The sequence below is a fragment of the Ailuropoda melanoleuca genome, chromosome 9 (assembly GCF_002007445.2).
Source record: "Ailuropoda melanoleuca isolate Jingjing chromosome 9, ASM200744v2, whole genome shotgun sequence".
NCBI classification, from domain to species: domain Eukaryota; kingdom Metazoa; phylum Chordata; class Mammalia; order Carnivora; family Ursidae; genus Ailuropoda; species Ailuropoda melanoleuca.
Window position 1 is genome coordinate 69,019,064 of NC_048226.1, and position 24,280 is coordinate 69,043,343.

At 39.7% G+C, this 24,280-nt stretch overlaps 1 protein-coding gene across 4 annotated transcripts in view; it reads left to right on the forward strand.

Annotated features, from left to right (window-relative positions):
- Nucleotides 1-24,280, forward strand: part of GRHL2 (grainyhead like transcription factor 2) — a 155,842-nt gene that overhangs the window by 95,649 nt on the left and 35,913 nt on the right. For all 4 annotated transcript variants that reach the window (XM_019810127.2, XM_034668387.1, XM_019810124.2 and 1 more), the window contains exons 9-10: nt 17,483-17,641; nt 23,892-23,979. In XM_019810127.2, coding sequence (XP_019665686.1) covers nt 17,483-17,641; nt 23,892-23,979 — 247 coding nt within the window. The remainder of the gene's footprint in view (nt 1-17,482; nt 17,642-23,891; nt 23,980-24,280) is intronic.

Consider the following 24,280-nt stretch of genomic DNA (forward strand, 5'->3'; position numbering starts at 1 on the left):
TTGAGGGTAAAAGAGAAAAGGGGGTGTGTGTGTTTCGCTGTGGCCTCCTGCAGGACGGGCCAAGCTACATGTCCCTCCCAAATCCTCCAGCTCCCCATGCTTCATTTTAGCCTGTGGGGCTGGCAAGGCTGGGCCAGAAAACCTTTTTCACGTGCACTGCAGGTTCCCCCAGACAGCACTGACTGCTGCCTTCTAGAGGCAGGAAAGTGTTCAGAGCTAACGTCTCCATAGGTAAGTGACTGGGCAGACCTCTGACCCCATGAGTCCCTCCAGGCATACCCTGGTTGAGGGAGAGGTACAGAAAGCAGGGCTGCAGGTCTCTGACCATCACTCCGTGAAGTATAGCCACCGCCATGACCTTGAGCCAAGTCTTTCATGCTGACTGCTTTAGCTTTTCCCATTTTTCTCTGGTGCCAGTATGGTTAGAGAGTGCAGCAGTAAAATCTCTGGCAAGTTGTGCCCTGAGGATAGACGTCCACCACCACACTGATTTGGGTAAAAAAGTAAGACTTCCTGATACTCAGATTTGCTTTCCAGACGTGAGTCTCTTTGATTTGATGAAAACTACAGACTTTCTGCTTACGCTCACTCACCTGTGTTTTTTACTTCTGATCTTTGATCTTTATTTTTCACTTAAAAGAAGGTTCCAGATGAAACCTAAGCTTATTTTCTATCTCAGTTATGTACCATTTAGGAGGGTGTTAGAAGACTCTGTCTTCAAACTAATGAAAAGGTCAATGTAAACAGTTCCCTTCAATGCTTCATTGTCTGCGAGCAGGAGGAAGGCTGGGTGAGAAAGGAAACTGGATGGGAGTTTGTGGGCATGAGTTATGGAAGAAGAAGAATTGCTCAGTGTCTCATTTCACTCAGGTATGAAACAATGTAAGTGAAATTGGCTTTAGGCCCAAGAAAGGTGACCCAAATGGGTAAGCAGCAACAGAGTGCCAGAACAGCCTGGAGAATGTTCCAGTGGCTCAGTGCATCCAAGGGAAGGAAGTAGGCCTTGAATGGGTGGGAGGTCAGGTCCTACACAGAACTGTAGGGGAAGTTTGTCTCTGCGATCCACTCTGCCTCCATTGAAAGTTCCTCGTGCAAACCTTGTGCTCTGTCTTCATGCCCCACTCTCAGGCTAGATGACTGGGGTAGATAATGAAAGGCCGCTTGTGCAATGGCACCATGGGCGGGGGTTGGAGTCCTCTGCAAGCCGTCTGACCTCCCTGGGCCTCAGTTCCCTCCCACATACAAACACAGCACTGTTGCATTGTCTCTGCTGCACCACCTGTTGTGCTGGGGTTATGATGGGCAAAGATTTGGTGCTCTGGGAGAGGGGATAGGGGATCCAGTAACCCTCCAGCAGTGTGAGAGGTGAGAGGCAGGCCCACGAAGTGGGGAGCATGGGGCGCAGGAAGTCAGTGGGATCCTATCGTCGAAAGTGCCTTGTCACTGGAAAGCAAGCTATAAATGTGAACTGCCGTCATAGCCCCAGTTTTCATCATCAGGCCGTCTGTGACAGTGAGTGCTAGGGAGTGAATGTGTCAGGGAGGCCTTTTAAAGAAAATGCCTAACCAGAAGGGACAGCTTAAATGATGGAGGCTCTGTGCTGAACCAGCAAGGTAGTCAAATGGGGGTTGAATTGACCTTTCTTTTAGCCCAGTTCAGATGCTATCACTCATTTCCCGTAGGTAGGAGCTGACTTTTCTTCTTTCAGTGTGTGCGGTTGGGCATGTGTGTTGTTCCAGGCTGATAAGTTTAAGCTCACGTAGACTTTGACAAATGACAGTGGACACTATTTTATATTGCTTATTGGAGCAAAATTTGTTTGTTTAATATATACTTTTAGTGACTTTTACTTGGTTGTTGCAGTTGTATGCAGTCTGAGTTAATCAATAAGTATTAAAAATAATAATTTCCCCCAAACTACTGGAAGGATTTTTTAAAAAGAAAAACCATAAAAGTTAAATTCACTTCATTAAGGAGGCAAGAATTTTTTTTGTTCAATCTGTAGACCCTAAGTATTTCTTTAAAATATTATTGATTTTAGGGGAGCCTGGGTGGCTCATTTGGTTAAGCGTCTGACTTTTGTCATGATCTGAGTGTTGTGAGATCGAGCCCCACAGCTGGCTCTATTCTTGGTGGGGAGTCTCCTTGAGATTCTTTCCATCTGCCCCTCCCCTTGCTCGCACACACATGCACTCTCTCTCTCTCTCTCTCTCAAAATAAGTGACTAAATCTTTAAAAAATAAAATAAAATATTATTGTTTTTAGAATAAGCAGATTACAAAAACAAAGCTGTGTGATTGTTGAGGAAACAGTTTCAACAAAGCAAGAAGCGAAAGTGTCCCTCTCATAGAAGAGTTGTGATTTTCATAAGGTGGACTTCTCAGGAGCCGTTGTACTTGCCTTCAAGTTCCTATTTTTAACATCCACAGAGAGCTTTGAGGCTGGGGCTCCATTCAGTGTCACATGTTATTTTGGTTTACATGGCCAGAGGACGCAAAGTTAGGACCTACAGTTTTCATGTGGCCCAAAGAATGTGAGTGTGTGTGTGTGTATCACGCATTTATGTTTATATTTCAATTAAAAATTTTTTTGCCACATTTAATAATCAGGAAATTATGGTTTTTTAAAAAATCTAGGCTTCCAGATTCTTTTGGATAATGAAAGATTCTGGCATCCATGAGCCCAAGCATTTGTAAGGCGGTGAGTGGCTCTTGTGAGGTAGTTGCTGTTCTTCTTAATACTTTTTCTAGTCTTTTCCATTCTGGAACTTTCCTTACCTGGTCCTCAAGGACATTTGAGTTTTTATGCCTCAACCACACCCCCTAAACAACTGAATATGCAGTTTACATCCTCACTGGTTGTCAGAGTTGGGGAAAGTAGTGACCCAGTGGAGGTTGACACAGTATGTCAGAGAGGAGTGGGCCAGAAGCCCCTCCAGCATTCCCTGGTTCCTTAGCCAGGCCTTTGGCAGCAGGCCAGGTCAACTTGTGTTGGCACTGTTCAGGAGAGTTGCTGTGGCCTTTTGAATGCTCGTGATGGTGGCAAATCTTGATCTTTGAAGATGTTTAAAGAAAAACATCAGAAATCACTTGGGTACAAATATAAATACATATCAACCAGTTGGAAAACACAACTCCATGGTTAAAAATGAGATTTGTCTTGCACAAGACCAGCTTTAAAGACAGCAATGTCAGAAGAAACACTACAAATATACTTTGAGTCACAGCAGCATCATTTGAGAAAACCATATGTTTTCCTGTCATCGCTGTGTGAAAGGATAGCTTTTATTTGGAGATTTAAGTTTTGGGACATTTGTTAAAAAAAACCAGTCTGGTATTTGGTAGTCGTACCACATATGTATAATTAAGACCTGATGATAAAGGTTTATGGCTTTTTCTAGATCACAGTTCCTACTTCTTTCTTTTGTTGCCACCTTACATTTTATTTCTAGCTCTCCTTTAGCATGAATAGAAGAAAGGAAAGGTTGTGAAGAAGTTGGGCTAGGGAAGGTGTTAAAACTATTAGTTAAAATGCGGTCTAGGGATTAACTCCAGATTCTCAGTCTCAATTGCAGCATGGTTCTGGCAGAACGATCAGTGTTCTTCCACCCAGAACCGGTTTGGCTGGTTGTGCCCCAGTGCCTTTCTGCACAATGACACAAGCAGCAGAGATAGTCTTCAACAGGACATTCTTTTCCCCTCAGGGTCTGTGCAGTCTGGAAGCTCATGTAATAGGAACTGGTGTCCCTGGGTCCCTGAGAATGACTCAGGCGATATCTAGGTGGGTGAGGGTCTCAGGGTCCACTCTGTTACAGAGCGGGAATGGATGGGGTGGACGGAGCACAGGGTGATATAGAAGAAACAGCCCTGAAACAGAGTTCAGGGAGCTGGGAACCAGTCCTGTCCCTGGAAGAGCTGGCTTTGTGCCTTTCCCCTCCTGAGCTTCAGTTTCCTCAGTGGTCAGATGGCAGGAAGGGGAGGAGGGAAGGGTTGACAGGAGTATTAGGGTCCAATCCTGTGATTCTAATGGGAAGATCACAGTGCTACATTCTTCACATGACTCCCATTTACAAGGTCATTTCAATTTTTCTTTTTTCCCTTAGCCAAACATTGGTATCTACAAAGTAGATTTGTTGCTCACTAATCCCCAAAATGAGGCATTCCCATGCAAGACCCTGTTGAATTATTGAAGAGCGGTGAGCTCAGATCCCTGACGCTGAGCACTGCCCTTCTCCAGGTGATGACATCACCCCCAGGGCAGGAGTGCCGCAAACCCTAATTATAGACTCCCCTTTCTCCCAGATTTCTAAAGAGATTCTTGAAACCGGGCCCCTTATTTTTGTCCAGTGCCGTTTTCTCTTTTCACCGTGATTGCAAGATTAAACCAACCTCGATGTGCTACAAAGGCCTCTCTCATGTGACCGCAGACAATTACTTGAGCATTAAGATGCTACTTAGTGCTTTGAGGAACAAGTTTCCTTTTTGTGTCTTTCCACTGGAACACCACAGCAATGCCCCCTTTTCCCCCATTTCTATCTTTACCCTTCTTATTGTTTATAAATTAAGATGAAGGAAGCTTCTTCCCATGAAGTCTTTTTTAATCCCTCTGCACCCAAGCCTTTGGAATGATCTTGATCCAGTAAAAATGTTCCTCCTTCCTCAATACCAGCTCCGCTAAATAATCAAGCAGTCAGATACACCTACTACTACCCTGTCTCCCATCTCTGATTTTTTTAAGGATCTATAATAATTCAATAATATGAACTTCTGTCTCTCCTGGGTTCCTCGTTGCTGCCTGTCAGCTCTGTCTGCAGAAGCAGTGATTACCCTCTGGAATGATGCCTACCCCATGCCTCCTTCCCCTCTCTGTGCAGAGCTGCAGGAAGGGCTTTGGGCGATTGGCTGGTTTAGCCCTCTGCTATGCCATATTAGCAGTGAATGTTCTTCCTGCATTTTGGGGTTCAGGGAGGAACTCTTAGACAGGAAGTTGTTGCAATTTTAGAAGGGGTCAAGGACACAGATAAGGCATATGTTTTTATCCCTGTTAACAACGTTTTGTGCTGAGGTTGGGTGGGGGTCAGGGTTGAGACCTGATCAGGGTAGGGTCGGGAGCAGAGAGGCTATGAGACATCATGGATCATTTTCCTGTGTCTGTCGGGTTCTGATTCCACTAAATATCGACTTTCTACATACCAGGCATTGCGAGATTAGGCAGGTGGATAAGATGGACTTTTTAAACATATGTCCCTCAGAGTCCAGAGTCCATGCTCTTAATCATCCCAAGAGAGGGAACTGCATTTTTTTTTTTTTTAGACCAAAGCATGCTATGATTTTCCTTCTCAAAGAAGTTTATGGAGTACAGGTCCAGAAAAAAAGAAAACAAATGATTAGCCCCATCTCCTTGAGCAAAGCAGTTCAATCAAGTCACCTTGCTTTTGCCACCCTCTGTCTCTTTACTGCCCACCAATGAAGATGGTCTCACTGGCCTGGTACTTCTAGCACACAGGTCTCTCCCTGTGCCTGTCTTTGGTTGCCCTGGTGTACATTATCTATTGATATCGTACGTATTATTGATTAGAATGAATATGGGACTGAGGATTGTTCAACTGAGTGTGTGTGCGTGTGTGTGTGTGCGTGTGTGTGTTAGCCTAACATTAGTGATCTCGTTTGCATAATCATGACCTCACTTTGTATTAATTAAAAATCAGCACATGCTTTGTAATGTAACTTCTTCACCATAGTGTGATACATTTGTACTCCACCTTCCTCACTTCTCTCTAGCTCCTTTTTCTGGTGTACTGAATTTCATTTTCATACTCATATACATTATTTCTGTACACTGTTCTTTACACTTTTTCTTCTGTCGTGTGTTGTGACACTGTTATGAACCATGAAGACGGTTCTTTTCCCTTTATTGCAATACCATGCAGATAGCACAACATAAAAAAATTCAAAGCAAGAATGGTGATTATTATTAGAGAAGATGAAGGTTGCAGAAGGCACACATTGGCTATTAGCTTTATGTCTGCAATGTAAGAAATCTAGTAAACGAAAGCCCACATTTCCCAAACTACTAAATTTGAAGCAAATATTTCATGTAAGCAATATTCATTTTAGAGGTAGATTCCTCTAACTTTGGGTCCCTTTGGATGCTTTAAGTGAACTGGATTTATGGAAGAGATTTCCATGTAATTTTTGAAATTGTGAGGAAATTCAAATTGCGGGGATACATGCTGATATTTCTTCTGGGCCCTATTTCCCTTAATATTTGTGCCTTTTATTTATTGCCTTTATGTCTGATTTTCCTCTGATCCCAAGGGGATATCATATGAGAACCGAGAACCAGTCTGAGTGGTGGAAATATGGATGTGCTGTGAGATGAGTCAGCTGGTTGAGCCAGAAAATCCAAGTGGAGGTTGGGAGTAAAAAGTTACCTCTTGTATTTGTAAATCCATCCTTAAAGAAGAAAATGAAGTTCCTTTAATGTCCCAGCATGGTCCTGCAGCTGCCTGGGACTTGAGGATATTTGGTGTGGCCTGCATCAGGAATTCCTTCATATTATGAGACATAAATAGAGCTGTCATGTAGGATAACTTACTCTGTTCATATGAAGTCCAGGATTCTTCCTTTTCTCTCTGGATGGGTCAACCGTTTCTCTTCCCATGCTGTCTTTTCAAAGTACAACTAGTGGTCAGCAAGCAGAACCTAGCTCTTTGCTCCATCAGCTGCTAATGAATGCTAAACAGCCTTTCTGTCCTCATCATCTCAATTTTAATAGCTTAAAAGTCAGGCTCGTAGAAACATCAGTGCTTTGATCATAGCCTCTGTAAAAGTAGTAAGTTGGAGAAAATGTGAAGTGTTCTAACCATCTTGTACGTTGCAAATTATTCAGTCTCTTTTTTGTGGAAAATAAGGTTATGCTAATTGAAAGACTGACTTGAAATTCACCAGATCATGGTGAATCCATTAAATGGTCCCAATTTTATTGTATCTCTCCCTCCCTCTTTCTCTCTCCCTTCCATTTACTTCTGTTTGGTGTAAAATATTTAATCAGTTTTTATTGGGCCACCTCATAGCACTTAGAAAATTACAGTCTTGATAGTCTTGACAAATCTTGCTTTCCAGGGGGATGTTTCTAAATGGACTGTGTTCTCTTTCTGCGAAATTCCAGCACTGGACACCAAGAGAGAAGACAAGAAATGTAAATATTGTATTTTCAGGATGAAAAAAGAAACCAAAGGAGTGGCCAAAGAAGACCATACTCCTGATGTCCTGTGGGTTCATGACCTCGTTCATTCCCTCAACCCCCTGCTAGCAGTCTGGGAGCTCTCTTTCTGCTTATAAGACAGTCTAGGATGAGATGAGGTTGATAGATATTACTTAAGAAAAAGTTACATCCCAGTTTTTTGTCTAAGTAGGACCCAATTTTAAACAAAACAAGTCATCTAATGAAAGATTAGAGAATATTATAAGGCATCTTTCCTGGTCGTAAAAGTAAAGCAAGGCTTGGAGGAGGCTCCTGGGAGGGGTCTTGAAAGGTCAAGATCCACACTGCGAAGCAGGGCAAATGGCATTTTTATGTGTTTGCTGGGGCGTGGTGTGGGTGAAGGAAGTTTTAGAAGGGAAAGGTAAACATTTGCTGGAGTCTTTGGTATTAAACTTAAACAAAGCCATGCCTTTGTTCCAGTTTTATAAGGTAATGGATGGCAGGAAAAGCTATAAAGCTAGACTTAATTCATATATAGAAGGAATAATCTGTGGAAGGCATCTCACTGAAGATATCAATGGCCTGATCTTTGGTTAGGATGTGTTGTATCCATGGTTTCTGGACTGAACTCTGTTTAGGGCTCTCTAACTTCATGCATGAACTGTTGTATGTGCTCAGAGAATGAAGTTACAGATTTAGATTTCAGAGGCTGATGTGTGTGTGTGTGTGTGTGTGTGTATGCATGCACACACACCTGCACCACAGTTAATATTTGTTCCGTGATTACTATATACTAGGCACTCTGCCAGCTGTTTTATATACATTATGCAGTATTCATATTTTAAGTGGATATAATTTTTCATTTAAATAATGAAGAATTTGAAGCCCAGAGGGGTTAGCTAGCTTAACTAAAGTTGCACAGCTAACACACAGCAGAGGTGGAACTCCCACCTTGGACTGTCTAAAGCATGTGCTCTTTCAGCACTGCCTTTTTGTATGGGGAGGATCTAGCAGTAATATTCTACATTATTTCTGACAAAGGGACAGTCACTCCCTCGAAGCAGCTTGCCTGCTGCATATTGTGTGCTAGTCTAGGCAGGGGACATTCATGGACAGATGAGCTGGGCAGAATGTCTGCTCTCAGAGAGCATTTTGGCCAGGTTGAGAAGTAAGACATAGCTGTAAGTAATGTAATATGAGGGGAAGAGTGACAAAGACTCTAATGAAAATAGAGTTAAAGTGCCAGGAAAGTTCTGGAAAGGGAGAGAACTCTTTATTTTTTATTTAAAAATGTCCCCAACTTTTTACTTAAAAAAATTACAAATGAAAGGTTGAAAAAACAATACAATTGATGCCACATACCCTTCACTGAGACTGACTCATTGCTAATAATTTGCTAGATTTCCTTTCTCTTTTCTCTCTCTCTTACACACACACACACACACACACACACACGCACACACACACACACACATACACACACATATTTATACTTCATTTCTAAATACTCCAGCACTTAGAGATCTCCTTTCTGTGGGATCAGGGAGGACGTGGGGGAGAATTTGGCTTATGAGCTGTGTCTTAAGGGTCAGTTGTAATTTAAGTCTGGGGAAGTTGGACAGAAGGGCATGCTAGGTGGTGGGACAGGGTGCTCGAAGATGCAGAGTGGGAAGCTCAAGAAGAGCAGGGAGTTGTGGAGCTCTGGAGAGAAGTTCAGAGTTGTTTGTAGAGAGAGGAGAATAAAAGTCACGAGAGAGGAGGAGATTGCCATGGAGAGAATTGGGCCGTGGGCAAGAGAGGGTCAAGGATGGGACTTTAGACTCACCCCATTTAAGGATGTTGGAAGAGGGACCAGACAAGGAAGGGGTGGTCAGGAGGAAGAGTACAGAAGAAGGCAGGGGTGAGGAAGTGGCGAGAGAAGGAAGAACCGATGAATGAAGTCAGTGTTGTAGGCAGTGGTTTCTCAAAGCCTGGTCCTCCACATGCATCACCCACCTTATCTGGGGAGAGTTAGAAATGCAAATACTTGGATCTTTCACCCCAGACCTACTGAATTGGAAACTCTGTTGATAGGGCCCTGTAATCCATATTTTAACAAGGCCTCCTGGATACATACTAAATTCGAGAACCCCTCCTTATGAATTTGCTATAAAGAAGGCTGGCCTTGAAGCCAGCAATTTCAGTAAAATAGTGAGGAACAAAAGTCAGACTAAAAAGTCAGTGACATGGCCTGTATACTGTCAATAATTTATTTGTGCACATGTGTACAAAATCCATGTTGAAAGACATGCATTGTGTCATTTTAAAATGAAAAGACTGGAAACAACCCAATGTTAAAGAAATTATTACTCCATATTTCATGGCTCTTTAAAAAAGAAAAGAGGTATCTTCAAAATGTATTTAGTAAAGCAAGATGCAGAACTGTATGTTTACCGTGGTACCATTTGTATAAAGAATAATGATATGTATTGCGTAGCATATTTCTGGAAGTATACACAAGAAACTGTGAAGGATCCTCAAAAAACTGTTGACTAGGGAGCTGTGCAGGATGGGGGGGTGCTTTTACAGTTAACCTTTTGTGCCTTTTGAATTTTGTGCCATAGTTTTACAAAGTCAGTACAAGTTTTAAGTGTTAAACATGAACCAAAAAGGATCAAAATAGCAACAAATAATCAGCAAGTTGAGTGAGTGAATCTTTCAGTCTATGCTTACATTCTTCCTCTGACCGGGAGCTCATTATTTATGAAACAGCCCAACCCACTCTTAGGCAAGGTCGAATTCTTCCTTATCCTGAGGTGCTGTTTCAGAAGCTGTGTTCAGGTGACAGCAGAGTGGCAGCAGCCTGCAATCTGAAGGGCAAGAAAGGTTCTGTCGGAGAGATTTCTCTCTTGCCCTCTCCCCGTCAAAGCCTGTGACTCCAACCCTCTAAAAGTGTCGTGCAGAGACAGATTTTGTTTTTCAGATCAGTTCACCTCAATTAAATATCTTTTTGCTCAAATGAATGTGAATCATAGCTAAGCTGCCTTTGAATCATTTGGCGATAGTATCACAAAGTGCCCTGAGAGAGAATCCAGAGAGGAAGGGGGGCTTGATCTGGGGAACTGGGAAGACAAGAGGAAGCAGCCTTGCAGGCGTAGTTGGGGAGGCAAAATGGGTGGGGCTTTGTGGCTGTGCCCTGGGGGTGAGGAAGGGCCCGGGTCGGACAGTAGTTGCAACTAGGAGACCAGGTATCTGTGAAGATGCACACCATGGTGATGAGGAGGAAGTCCCTTAGATTTCATAGCACTTTTACAGTTTAAAACGTCATCGCATTGTAAAGTGTCACACTACCAAGGAAGGGATTGTTGTACCTATTTACAAATGAGTCAGAAAAGTCCAATAACTAGTCCAAGGGCACACTGCTGGGATCTGCACCAGCTACATAATTTGGAGTTTCCTGTACTTTTTTTTTTTTTCCCTGTGCTTTCCTCTCACTTGGCTTCCAGTTTCAGAGAAAGCTCTGTCTTTTTTCTTACAGAACTTCACTTTTGAGTCAATCCTATTTAATCCTTGGTCCGAGGCTGTTAAGTCCCACACTCCACCTTTCTGCAGCCTCTTATATTCATCCTCTCTTACTGCGTGAACACCTCCTCAATCTTGGAAGAACACCTGTGTTTGGCCCTGTGATCTGCTACCTGCTACCCATGTTCCTGTTCATCCCTCCTTCTTCCGTCAGGCTTCCCAGCTGTGATGTCCCCTGTCTGTCTCCAAGTCCTGTCTCTCCCAGCAGTCTAGCTTCCTGCCTTTCTCTCCATCAGTCTGGCCTCTCAAAGGGGTGCAGGCCTTCTTTTACTTCTGAACCTGGTGGCCTCTGCTCAGCATTACTCTCCTTATCCTCTTTGTAACTTGGATGTTGGATACTATGGCCAGAGTTCTATCTGTCCTGGCCCCGATAATATACACTTGACCTCATCAGGTGTTCATTACTTGATCACAGTGACATAAACATTTTGGTTGACCTCTTCCCTCACCAACCCCCTTCCTTCAGGCTCCTTCCTAACCTCAACACGATGCCTCCTCTCCCATTAGGCCGATCTCTTCATTATTTTCAGTCAGCTCTTCCAGCTCAAGACTCCTACGTCAAATCTTCCCTGGCTGACTTGCTGATTTCTCAATTTTTCATCACGTCTTACAGCATGTATAGGTTGGGATTGCCAGTTTAGTATCTAATGATATACATTCCACAGTAGCAAAAGCTGTTATGTCCCTCTTTTCCCTTGAGGATAGAGCTGTACCGTGTACTTCTGTATTTCCCATAGTGTCTATAAATAGCATCCTCCATGACATATATACATGTACATACATACACTATATATTCCACTATATATTCATACTGAGTATATAGTTGGTGCTCAATTTACATGTGTTGATACACAAACGGATAACAAATTTTAGGGTAAATCTGGTCAGAGCAGCTAACTCTGCTATATTATTTTGATAACTTCAGCTAAGCAATTCTGCTTCCTAGAAGGTTTGGCTTTTGAAGGCAAGAACATGGATAAAGAGGGAAATGTGCATTTAGAAAGGTAATTTTCTTTTAATTCATTGGACAAATATTTGTTGAGTATCTATCATGTGATTGGCACTAGGAATAGAATGACCTTGAGCCAGACAAGGGCGTCCTCTTATGAGCTTGCAGCCTCTTACCAGCGAGCAGACATAATTAAGCACTAAACAGATAAACAACAAGATAAATCGGAACAATGGTAAGTACTCTGAAGAAAATGGAAAAGAGCAGTGTGATAGAGTTTGCTTCTGGTCATGGTCTGAGGTGGGAAGAGGAGGAGGAAGATAGCTCTAGATGGCGTAGTCAAAGCTGGTATTTCTGAACAGTTGACATTGGACTGGAATCTGAATGAGAAGAAGGAGCTGACAGTGTGTGGGGCTATCTGTGGGGACAGCATTGGAGATATAGGGCACAACAAATAGCAAAGGCTGTCACCTGGGAACAGGCTTGGTATGTTCTCGAAATGGAAAAAGTTGAGGGCTAAAAAAATATGGAGAACTGTGATAGACTATGTGAGTAAACCCAATGTGTATATATGTATATACAGGTATGCCTAGAGTACCTGTAGGAAAAGATAAATAATATTGTCAAATTTTAAAGCATTCCCTAAAAGTGCTATGTAAATGGAAGTGTCAGTAAATGTAAGAGTTTCTTAGCTCCTCAAAAAAATAGCAAGCTCTCTGAGGGTAGGGAGTCTATCTCATCATTCTTGTGTCCCACCGTGTAGCATAACACCAGGCACAGACAGAAGATACTTGACAAATATTTGATAAATTAATGCATGAAGGCAGTGAATGAATTCCCAAGGCTGAGCTTTCACATGTTCATATTGTCTACTTTTAGGCTATCTATCTTTCTGTCTCAATTTGGTGTTGCATCTGCACCCAAATACCATCATATAAAATGGAATTAAAATGCTGATATTTAAGAAAACCATCCATATGGTCTTTAATAATTCCAAGAACCAAGAGGAAAACAGAGTGGGGAAATTGGCAAGAGCACACTTATGTATTTATTTTTTTTTAAAGATTTTATTTATTTATTTGAGAGAGAGAGAATGTGAGAGAGAGAGAGAGAGAGCATGAGAAGGGGGAGGGTCAGAGGGAGAAGCAGACTCTCTGCAGAGCAGGGGGCCTGATGCAGGACTCGATCCTGGGACTCCAGGATCATGACCTGAGCCAAACCGAGCCACCCAGGTGCCCACACTTATGTATTTATATATTGTTCGTGTTTTAGATTGAAAATGCTGATTTCTTGGTGTAGGCTATGTTGCTGTAATTTGCAGGTTAATGCATGTGCAATTTCCCGAAAAGAGCTCTTCAGAGTCTCAAAATAAGGAAATAAGTAGCTTTCTTTGTCTTTAATCAGAAGATTCTTAAAAATGCAAAATACAGTTGTTTAAAGAGGAAAAAATAAATGTTTTCCATCAAGTCGGGGACATTATGATTTTTTAAATCTCAAATCATTTTGTAAATCAAAGATAGACCCATTTATTTTAAAGGCAAGCTCTTGGAAAAAATCTTAGGAGTTAATAATCAAGTTAATGTAGTAATTCTAAAGCCCATTGATCTATGTTTATTTTAATAAATCTTACTACATGCATAGTGCACAACTGAGAATTATTATAACCTGGACAAAGTCACTTGTCTTATGTAGGAACTACAAAATGGAAATTGCAATTCATATGTAAAAAAAGATTTTATTAAGAAATGTCAATTGTCATGAGACTGCCTCTGTTTCTGGAAAGGTCTTGGTATACTTAGAAACAATCTGTCTGAATCGATTTTTTAACCAATGAGAAAATTTAAATACTATGTATTATCTGCCTACATACACCTGATTTAATGAATATTTTTCTAAAGAATAAATTATATACTGTCAGAATTATAGGAAAATTAATAAATGGGATTTTGAAAACATTATATGAACATATGTAACATTCATAATTATTGGGTGACAGACCCAATTGTTCATGGCATTTATATGCTCTTTACATAATCAGGACTCCTACTGGAGTTAAGAATATTCTGTGCTTGACATTTGGATGAACATTTGGTGGGGGAATGCATACCTTTTCCCTGAGTTTCTATAATACATACACATTTGCAAACAGTGCTTTGTAGATAAACTTCCAAGAAACTGGCTTTCACGTTTCCCTGCTGTGCATGGAACTGGGACATGGTTGGGTTTGCAAGATGAAACAAATAAATGCTTATCAGTTCTCGAGCCAAGGTTTTAGTTAATGCCCTTCCATACCTTCCCAACCCCTCTACTCCCCAACTGCAGTTAAAGTTCAACCACTTAGAGTTTGAGTGCAGCACAGCGAGACTATGATTGATACCATCAGGCACTGACACTGTGCTTTGCTATTGGTTCAGGCAGCCAGGCAAGAGGAAAGTGGTGCCAACTCTATTATAAAATCCCTGCCTGTTAGGATAAGTCTGCGAGCTGCCGACTTAATGTAGCAGAGAAGGCAGATTCTCGTGTTGTTTACTCTCTGTAATCAGGATACCATGAGTCAAAGAGAGCCCATTGGACCTTCTACTAAGAATCTTCCTCTATTAAAAGAACCTAATCTAAGTGTGTCCATGTAGAATCTAGTGTGTTGTAGCTCATTTGACCTTTAAAGACCCTTGCTACTGGGTGGCTGACTGTTCCAGCTCCTCCAAAGAGGATTTAGTCTATTTCTTGTAGTATGTTGCCAGTAGGGTCTGTCCTATTCAAGTGGCCCTTGTAAATATATACGTTCCATCAGCCCAGCTCTCTTAGTTGTGATTGGAGCTGACAAAGGCCACAGTGAATATTGCATCCTGCCTGTCTGAGTGTGGTCCACTGCGCGTGAGGTATGGATAATTCACTGACCTGACTGTGAATCCTAATACCTTAGGAAATATGCCTGCACTGTTCTCTTCTGGCTTCTGTAGTGCTAGGCAGGAGTTATGAGGGATTGGAAAAAACAGTCTGCATGGATTACAGTCACTACAGGAAGATTTCTCTATGAAGTACATGGTCAAAAATATGGACAACTGCCTAGCTCCCCAGAGTGATCACTAATTTGCTGACATAAAGTTGTGTTTCATACATTCTGGCCAAGATAACTCCATTGTCAGGAATAACAATAACAATAAAAGAAGTCAAGTGTTCCCAGGAAAGTTGCTTTTATTTGTTTGTTTGACCTGGAGATAGATCAGCATTTGATGAAGTTATTGTGATCTTTAGAGCACCGTCATACTGCCTCTCTCTCTCCGCGTAGCCTCTGACTTCTGTGATTATAGGACCATAACTAGTGTATCTGAGCTAGTACCTACCACAATCTCAAGAACATAGTAGGTATTTAAAAATATTTGTGTCGTGCATGAATGTTCTCTGTAGTTAGGTCATCTCCAGGAGCAGCAGACAACATTTTCTATGTACTTTTACTGTGAATGTTCAGGAGGAGAAACAGACATGGCATACTCTTTTTAGTGGTCTTTATCACTCAGCTCCTCTGAATCACTTGACATTTGCATTTTTAGTCATTCTTTTTCTCTGTCATTCCTAAATAATTCACAAGCATTTGTGGAGTCCATAGTCTCATCCCAGTGTCTGCAAGGGTTTTGTTTCACACATGTCTTCTAGGTTCGATGCTGTGTTCTGTGTTCTCACTGCCTCTGTACACAGCTCTCTTTCGAGAACCTTGACCACCCTGTGGTGGTTATTACTGGATTACTCATCTGTCTTCCTCTTGGACTGTCCACTACACGAGGCAGGGGTCTGGCTTTCTTCTTTCTTCTCTGTCCCCAGTGTATGATGTTGTGTTTGAACCACAGTGGGCTTGTGTTGATGTTTATAGGATGAATGAATAAGCAAATGAATAGAATGAATGAATGAATGAATGAATGAAGCCATTGTTAGATCATCTCTAGGCGCTTGTTTTCAGATGGTGGCTGGAGAAGTGAGAGGCCGCGGCACATTGTATGAGGTTGTCGTAACTAGCATGTCACTAAGACCTTTCATCTTAGCCTTATTATTGATGTGGTGTTTTACTGAGGTGTTTCTCGTGATCAAGTAAGAGGTTCAAAAATAAAATACAAAATGATCTTTATACAAGATATAGCACTAAAAATGAGATATCTGCTTGTATAAATTACCAAAAGCCTACAGGCAATAGAGCTTGAAATGAATTAGATCAGTCCTGGTAGTAAAATCAAAGATTTGAATGGCCTTTAAAATGCAGCTCATGCCAGTGGCTCTTTGCTTTTGCAGGGCTGTTCTTTTTGATATTGCTGTGACACACAAGGTCAAGGGTTTCAAAGTGAGTGAAAATTTCGGTGGGACCAAATAAAACATGGGTCACATGATGCATCAATGAAATGGTTTTTAGAATACATAACTATACAATTTTAGAACAATGAGTGATTTAAAGTTTTATGTTAAACAAAAATAATAAATGTGGTATAAATGAAAAAAAAATGCTTAGTTTTTCCCAGAGACCACATCTTAATATTGATGTACTTACCACGTAAATATAGGTGCTGCACCCATTCCTTTATTCCTTGGTAAGTCAACTGTAAATGATATACCCACTATGTAAAATAAGGATAAATTTAGTCATTTACGCTCCTTCTGTTCCTCCCAACATTTTATGACAAATTATTATTTTTAGTTCTGTTGGTCAGTGCTATAATCTTTAATAATTTATTGGAGCTTCCTTTTTTTTTTTTTTTTGTATTCATGTTATTTCTGTTGTATCTCTTGATGCCCCTTGTTTTAAGATGAGGATGCCAGTGAGTTTACTACATTTCCTTCACCAGCTCTTCTTTTGCTCTTTCAGTAACCTGGAAGTATATTGGTATTTACATTCTGCCCTTCAGGGAAGGATTTTAAAAACAATTTAAAGAAAAAATTGAAAACCAAAGCTGATAAGTGACTTGTCTGAGGTCTCTTAGCTAGTTAATGTTAGAGCTAGAACTAAAGCTTGGGGCCTTTGGGGGCGCCTGGTGGGCTCAGTGGAGGAGCATGTGACTTTTGATCTCATGTCATCAGTTCAAGCCCACACTGGGTGTAGAGATCACTAAATATATTAAATAAACGTAAAAAAATAAAAGTAAAAAATAAAACTTAGGGTCTTTGACTACCAATCTCTAGGGGGTTTTCTACAGATAAACTCATGAATTGATTCATCACATATTTTGTGAATGCCTACTCTCTGCCACACACTACATTAGGTACCACGAATACAAAAACAGAAGAAATGGTCTCAAATCTCAAAGTTAAGAGTTAGGTAGGAAAAACAGATATATTAACAAATCACTGCTTCAGTGCAGTAGTGTGCAAGGGAAGATGCTATCTAGCATCTTGGGGTTTTTTTTTTGTTTTAACCCCACAGGTCAGAGATTTGAGAAAGTGATATAATTAGAAGTGATGGCTTTAATATGTTGCAGAGAGAGTGTTTTACACATCTGATTTATGCATGTTTGAAAAATAAATAAAACTTTGCTGATACACTTGAAGTAAAGTATTGGTTGTCTATTTCAAGATTTAATGTGAAAGCAACAATTTTTATATATTTAAATTATAAATTATGTGATATGTTTTATGTGTGCAGCATGTTCTTATTTCAGAGTATCCAAATATTCTTCAGTTGTCCTTATGAGATTGTGTAGTATTTTGATTCCAAGTCTAAGGTTTATGCATTTTCCTTTTTATGGTGACTTATAAACTTTTTTCCTTTCTTTCTCCCACACTCAGATTTTCATCACTGTGAATTGCCTGAGTACAGATTTCTCCTCCCAGAAAGGGGTGAAAGGACTTCCTTTGATGATTCAGATTGATACATACAGTTATAATAATCGTAGCAATAAACCCATTCATAGAGCTTACTGCCAGATCAAGGTCTTCTGCGACAAAGTGAGTAAAGATCATAAAGGTATCTTTGTTATTAGATATTACTTTTAATTACATTTCCTCCTTGTCACCTTCTCTTGTCTAGTAGTGTCGAATTAATCACCTTATCAAGCACACTGGGAGTTGTAACCTTTCATTTTCAATTCCTATTTGATATCTAGGGAGTCATCAGTCAACTTGTTTTTTTTTTTTTTTTTAGTTATTTTATCACTAATTTAATGGCTGATTGACATTGCACTGTGCTACTCACTTAGATAAGTGAAATAATAGATTAATAGTTTTTACTGGGTATAAGCCTGTCCCAGAGCACATCAGTATAACCTTTATTATGGGTTAAATGGGGTCTCATCTGGAGCTTTTTGGAATAGAAATGGCACCTATAAAATAAGTTCATTAGTAAACATGCACTCAGGAAGAGATAATAGTTTTTTAATCTCTCTGAATCCTGGGGCGCCTGGGTGGCACAGCGGTTAAGCGTCTGCCTTCGGCTCAGGGCGTGATCCCGGTGTTGTGGGATCAAGCCCCACATCAGGCTCCTCCGCTATGAGCCTGCTTCTTCCTTTCCCACTCCCCCTTCTTGTGTTCCCTCTCTCGCTGGCTGTCTCTATCTCTGTCGAATAAATAAAATCTTAAAAAAAAAAAAAAAACTCTCTGAATCCTACCATAAGAAGATACAGCAATTAGAATAGCAAAGCTTAAAATCCTATGGTTATGTGACATGAGATCCTTACAAATCCCAAATATGAGTGGGAGTAAACAGCAAGTAGTTTTGAGACCTGTATGATATCAGCATCATGAGGGAAACCAGTGTGGCTACTTGACAACCAGAGAACAGGAAACCTACAAAATTGCCCCAAGGTACTCATTAGAGATTGAAGTGTGCCATCTGAGGACAGCATGTGAAACCAGGGTGGGAGGGTACAGATTCTGTAGACTCCAATTTGCTATTGCTGATAGATGCAAAGGGATGGAACTTTGAAGTGTTTGGGTCTCAAAACTCTGGAAAGTTATAAATTAAAGTTCCCTTCTAGGGCTAAACTCTGCTCTGAGAAAAAGCTGCTGGGAGTAGAATCCAAGTTGAATTGGACTTCCCCTACTCCTCCAAAAAAAGGGGCAAAAGAAAGAGAAGTTCCAAATAAAAAGGATGAGGATGAAAGGATACAGAGTAGACAGATCTCAGGAAATACAGACTATTTTTTATTATAACTTTGTGAACACGTCTGAAGAGAAAGCATGAGAGCCGTGAAGTCAGCAGAACTATCTTGATCCACTCATTTCGCTTAAAAATAACCATCAGAAAAGAAAAACAGTTGAATCCCATACAGTGTCTCATGAAAAAAGAGATTAAGATCAGCCTGTCTTCCTTGGGGACAATGGGCACCTGCCCATGAAACAGATGACACCTACACCTTAAGTTCCAAAATGAGCTAAATGAAATTAAGAAAATTGTAGAAGTCATGCAGATCAACATAAATCACATAGAAAAATTCATGAGTTGTTTTGAAAAGAGTTGTGATAGAATTCAAGAAAGAATTCAGAAATAAAAGATTAAAATATTTCAGAAGTAAATACACTAGAAGCAAAACAAAAATGAAAAAGTATACCAGGGAGCCTTAAGAGAAATACACATTGAAAAGAGCAAAATTTTAAAAATCAAAAGGAGTAAAAAACGAGATGCAAAGAAAATAATAGATATAGGACAGAGGTAAAGAAGATCAATATACATGTAATAGGAATCTTTGAGGGAGAAAACTAAAACAGTGGAGCAAATCAAATGCTTAAAATGATAAATCAGGAAAATTTAAAGTATAAACTATATATATAAATAAATATATGTATATTTAAACAGCCTACTACGTACTTGGGAAAATTAACCCAGGATAATCAATATTAGTTGCTGACTTATGAAACTTTAAAAATATTCTTTGAGCTTCTAAGAATAGAATAGAATAGAATAGAATAGAATAGAATAGAATAGAATAGAATAGAATAAAAAGCCATTTGTAAGGAAACTTTTATCATCAAACTTTTCAACAGCACTCTCAGGGACAATTAGGTAGCCTCCCCAGTACAGGGGGCCAGTTAGGTCAATAGACACAGTTGTTGTGTAAATGAGAAAACAGTGTGTCAATTGCCAGAGTCACACAGCGAAAAAGTAGGGGAGCTGGATGCAAATATAGGTCTGATTCCAAACCCACACTTTTTGAGTTGATAAACAACTGTACACATAAAAAGCCAAAAATGACAACTGATGATTCAAAACCTCAACAAAGAGCCAAGGTAGCCTTTAAAAACAAAAGAAAACATACAAAAATCAGTTAATATCTTTAATTCAGCATATTAAACATTAAAAATGCATTTTCAGATGATGTGCAACATGGAATTTCTAAAGTACAAATGGGACAGCATTTAAATAATTTGAATTCCCTCATTGTATTCCAGATACTCTAAGGGAGATTGTAGAATACCCCTCCGGGAATCTCCTTGGAAGTGAGGAGTGGGATTGGGGCAAGAAGAAAGGGAGTAAAGGATGGGATAGAGACACTGGGCAGCCCATTAACCTTTATACTGCAGCTGGAGTTGAACGTGGGAAAGAGGCCTTAAGGGATGCTCATATAATAATTGTTTTCAACCATGTTGATATGACAAATACTAAAATTCAAAACAAAAGGAAAATGCAGGATGAATAGAGAGTGTTACATTGTCGTTCACCTATGCCCTAGGACTCAAAGAAACTAGTGATGTAAAGCATTTCCAGTGGGTAGTTTTTAGTTTACTTATCCTGATGTTAAGGATAAAGAAGAAATCTCAAGCAGGGTGTTTTAACCGTAACTGCTAGTCATTTTTCTAATAAGCTAGATACAAAATCTTGCGCTGTAATTTGCCATATTTGCAGCTCTAATTTCAAAACCCGGGCAAAACTTACTCCTGGGAAATTAAAAAGAGAAAAAGTTTAATTTTTCCACTTTTCAAATGGGTGTATAAATGCAAATGATTATTTTGAATTACCTCTAAACCAAAAGAACTAAGAGCTTATTCCATTTTAAAATCGTAAGGTTCCCAATCACAGTAAAGAATCTTAAACAGATGGAGTTCTGCACTATTTCTAGTTCTCCACCTTGATTTATAATTAACACACTTGTGAGAATCAAATAAAGACCTTCTCTAATTTTTTTTGATATTATGATGCCTCAATGGAAATACATGTTTTTGCAATTAAAAAATTGGGGATCTGTCTATGTATCTACCTGTATTAATATCTATGTCTATGTCTTTATATCTATATTTAATTACTTCCATTATCTTTCCTGAAAAACAAAAATTGTAGTACTATAAAGAGTAAGTACGTATTGTGCAAAACTTGAGAAATAAAGCCATGTTCTTTTTTTATAATAGATTTTTTTCTCTTTATTAATTCTTGTTTGGAAAGATCTTGGAGGTGACGATTTTTGAAGATTATGAAAAGCTAAAGATACCTCTGCAAACCATCTTGGCACCTTGGCCAACTTTCAACTGGTTATGGACACATTCTTAAAATAAATTTAAGAGAAATTATTTAAGTGTCAAATAAAACAAAGATAGCCATCACCTTTCAAGAGGTGCCAAAAGTGATCACAATGTAATCAGGAAATCTTCAGGCATATTTTTTAAATCTAACTCTCCAAAGTGAACATTTAGGTAGGGGAAATTATTTTCAAATGATAAGTTTTGGTCTTCGTAGCAAATTACACTGTTCTGGAAGAGCTAGACTTTTTTGCACTTTGGTAAGAGTGGAAAGAATATCTTTTAGAAGCTTTAGGTCACAAATAATCAAAGGGAGTAAAGGAATTCATGGAAGGTCATGTTCAGGAAGCTTTCTCCATCTTAATTAAATATATCTGAGTTTCCCTGGGTCATTATGAAGCCAAAACTTTATTTTAAAAATAGGAACTGTGGTTCTCCTAGAAATGTTTGGAGACTATCCAGACTTGTTTTGTCATGCTAATATTTGAGCATTCTGGGCAGGAAATTTCTTATAGATGTGGCACCAAAGCTAGGCTCTGTGGGGAGCCACTGTAGGTTTTATGTTAATCCATTTGGTTTGACATATCAAAGAATGCCTGTAAAATCAGGTGACTTTATTGCCTGAAAATTGACACTGAGCATATATAAGTCTTGAAACAAATTAATTGCAGGCTTTTTCCTTGAAGTAATAGTACAAAATAAAGCACCAATTTAGAAATAAAACTGCTTGACAAACCTTGGGGTGTATCTTCAGTGAATTGTAATTTATACAGATAGAAAAAATTTTGCATTTTTATTTATATTAAATAATATATTGTACAGAACTCCAAATACATAGAAAGATGTCTATGGACCCAACCAAAAATGAATAATGGGAGACTTTTGCTTATTTCTCACACCAGTTTCAACAAGGCGATGTCTATACATTTAACACTTTATTTTCTCTAAATATTATATGTTATCTAGACACAAAAACTCTCCAAAACCTTTAATATATCATGAAGAAACTTCCAAAGGATATATTTCTATATTTTATCTCCCTCTTGCTGTGAATTTCCATGGTTTATAATTATCCATGACAATTCAAACCTTAAAAGTGAAGCACTATAAAATCATTACTCCCTTTTGGTAGTAAGAAGTTTTTTGACAAAAACATAATTTAAATATCTGGTTAAACTGTTATATCTGTCCAGATCTTATCAATGTAAAGCTCTTAGAACTCACCTGGCACAGAGTAAGTGCTATGTAAATATTAGCTATAATTACTCATTTTTCAAGAATTAGCTATAATGCTATCTCCTTTATGATGCCTTCGTTGCCCACAAATCTCCAAATCTCTTGTGTTGTGCAGTTACTTTAGCCGGAATTGGAAATGTGCTTTTTTTTAAAAGCCAATTTAATAAACAAAACATGTATCTCAGTGTTTTAATTCAAAGATGTCTTTTTCTGTGAAGTGCCTATTTCATGACTCCTGTTCATTTTTTAAATTGGTGCATTAGTTGTCTTTTAAATTTGAATCATTATTTATATTAAGGATTTAGTACTTTATGATCTTTTGTTGCAAATATTTTCACCATTTTGTCCTTTGCCTTTTAATGGATTTTTTTTTTTTTTGCATAACAGGATTAAATTTTTATATTTTCAAATCTATCTTTTTTGTGTGTGATGAGTTAGGGGCAATTTTTAATTGGAGGTTGCCAGCCAGTGTGTGCACCACTCTTTACGTATACTGTCACAAAGGGCAGGCAGGAACTGTAAATGCGTATCTGAAATCTAGGGGAGGAGTCTAGTCTGGGGGTGTCTATCTGGATGTTGCCTGTTTAGAGCATCATGGAAATATGGGTGCAGGTGAACTCTTCTGCAGCAAGAATGGAGAGAGAGAAAGGAAAAGAAAACCGTTGGAACATATATATTTGGGGGATTGAGAAGAGGAAAATGAGTTAGCAGAGCTGACACAGAAGAGAGATGATGATGATGATAATAGTAGTCATCGTTGTAGTCAGGGAATCCTTGAAGGCCGAGAAGGAAAGAGATATAAGGTGATGGTCAGTTGGTTAAGGAGGGTGGGATCTGGCAAGAGAAGCCAGTGAAGGAGTCAGATTACCAGGAACAGAGCAGCAAAAAGAAGATGAATAGACCAAACTTTTTTCTATTTGGTTGAACAAGCACTGGGTTCAAGTACTTATGAACACATTAAAATAAAAATTGAAATCATACTTGTATATGCAAAGCGATCATACATCTTATATAGTTTCCTTAGGCCCTTCCTCATTTCCACTACTGTAATGATTTTTAAAAGTTCCGTGATATCAAGCAAAGGCAAAGTTTTATAGAGAATTCACATTCAACTTTAAAGCTCTCTCTGTGCCTAGGAATGATGTTAACAGGCCAATGCTTTATCTTAATGACATTTTTATTATAATCCCTAAAGTTATTTAACTGGCCCCACTGGCATAGGAACCTGGGCCTGGGCTTTCTTGTGGATTCAAATGAAGTTGTATTAATAGGCAGAATTTCAAAAAAGGGGGAAATCTTGAAGAAGTGGATCACTCAGAGGTCAAAATATAGCACAGACTAAGGATCTGTCTTAGCCTTCAGAACCGAGGCCTGACCTCCCTAGAGGCACAGAAATGGGGCTGCCTGTTCTCCCTTTACCTTTGGCTTGGTTCTTGTCCTGAAGACTTGTATGTGGACACTGTTATTGCATGCTCTGATAACATAGCTGGCATTGTTTGTTTTTCCCTGTCAGGGAGCAGAAAGGAAAATCCGAGACGAAGAGAGGAAGCAGAACAGGAAGAAGGGGAAAGGCCAGGCCTCCCAAACCCAGTGCAACAACTGTGAGTGTTGCTGAGGAAGGGTGGGCTCTGGCCGGGCCACGTCCACTAGGGGAACAGGTGGAAAGAAGTGGATGGTGGGTGAAACTGTGGATATGTGAGGGATGACTTGCTTTTCCCTAGCCATGAAAACTGGGAATTGTCTCTGTGAAAAGCAAATGGAATCACATGATTGCAGATTGTTTGCTCTGGGAGGGACTTTGTAATATCATGGAGACCAACATCTTCCTCCTCCAGACAAGGAATCTAGCTTGCAGAGCAGGACAGGAGGGCACGAGGGCTCCCCCTCAAGAGTGCTCACCTG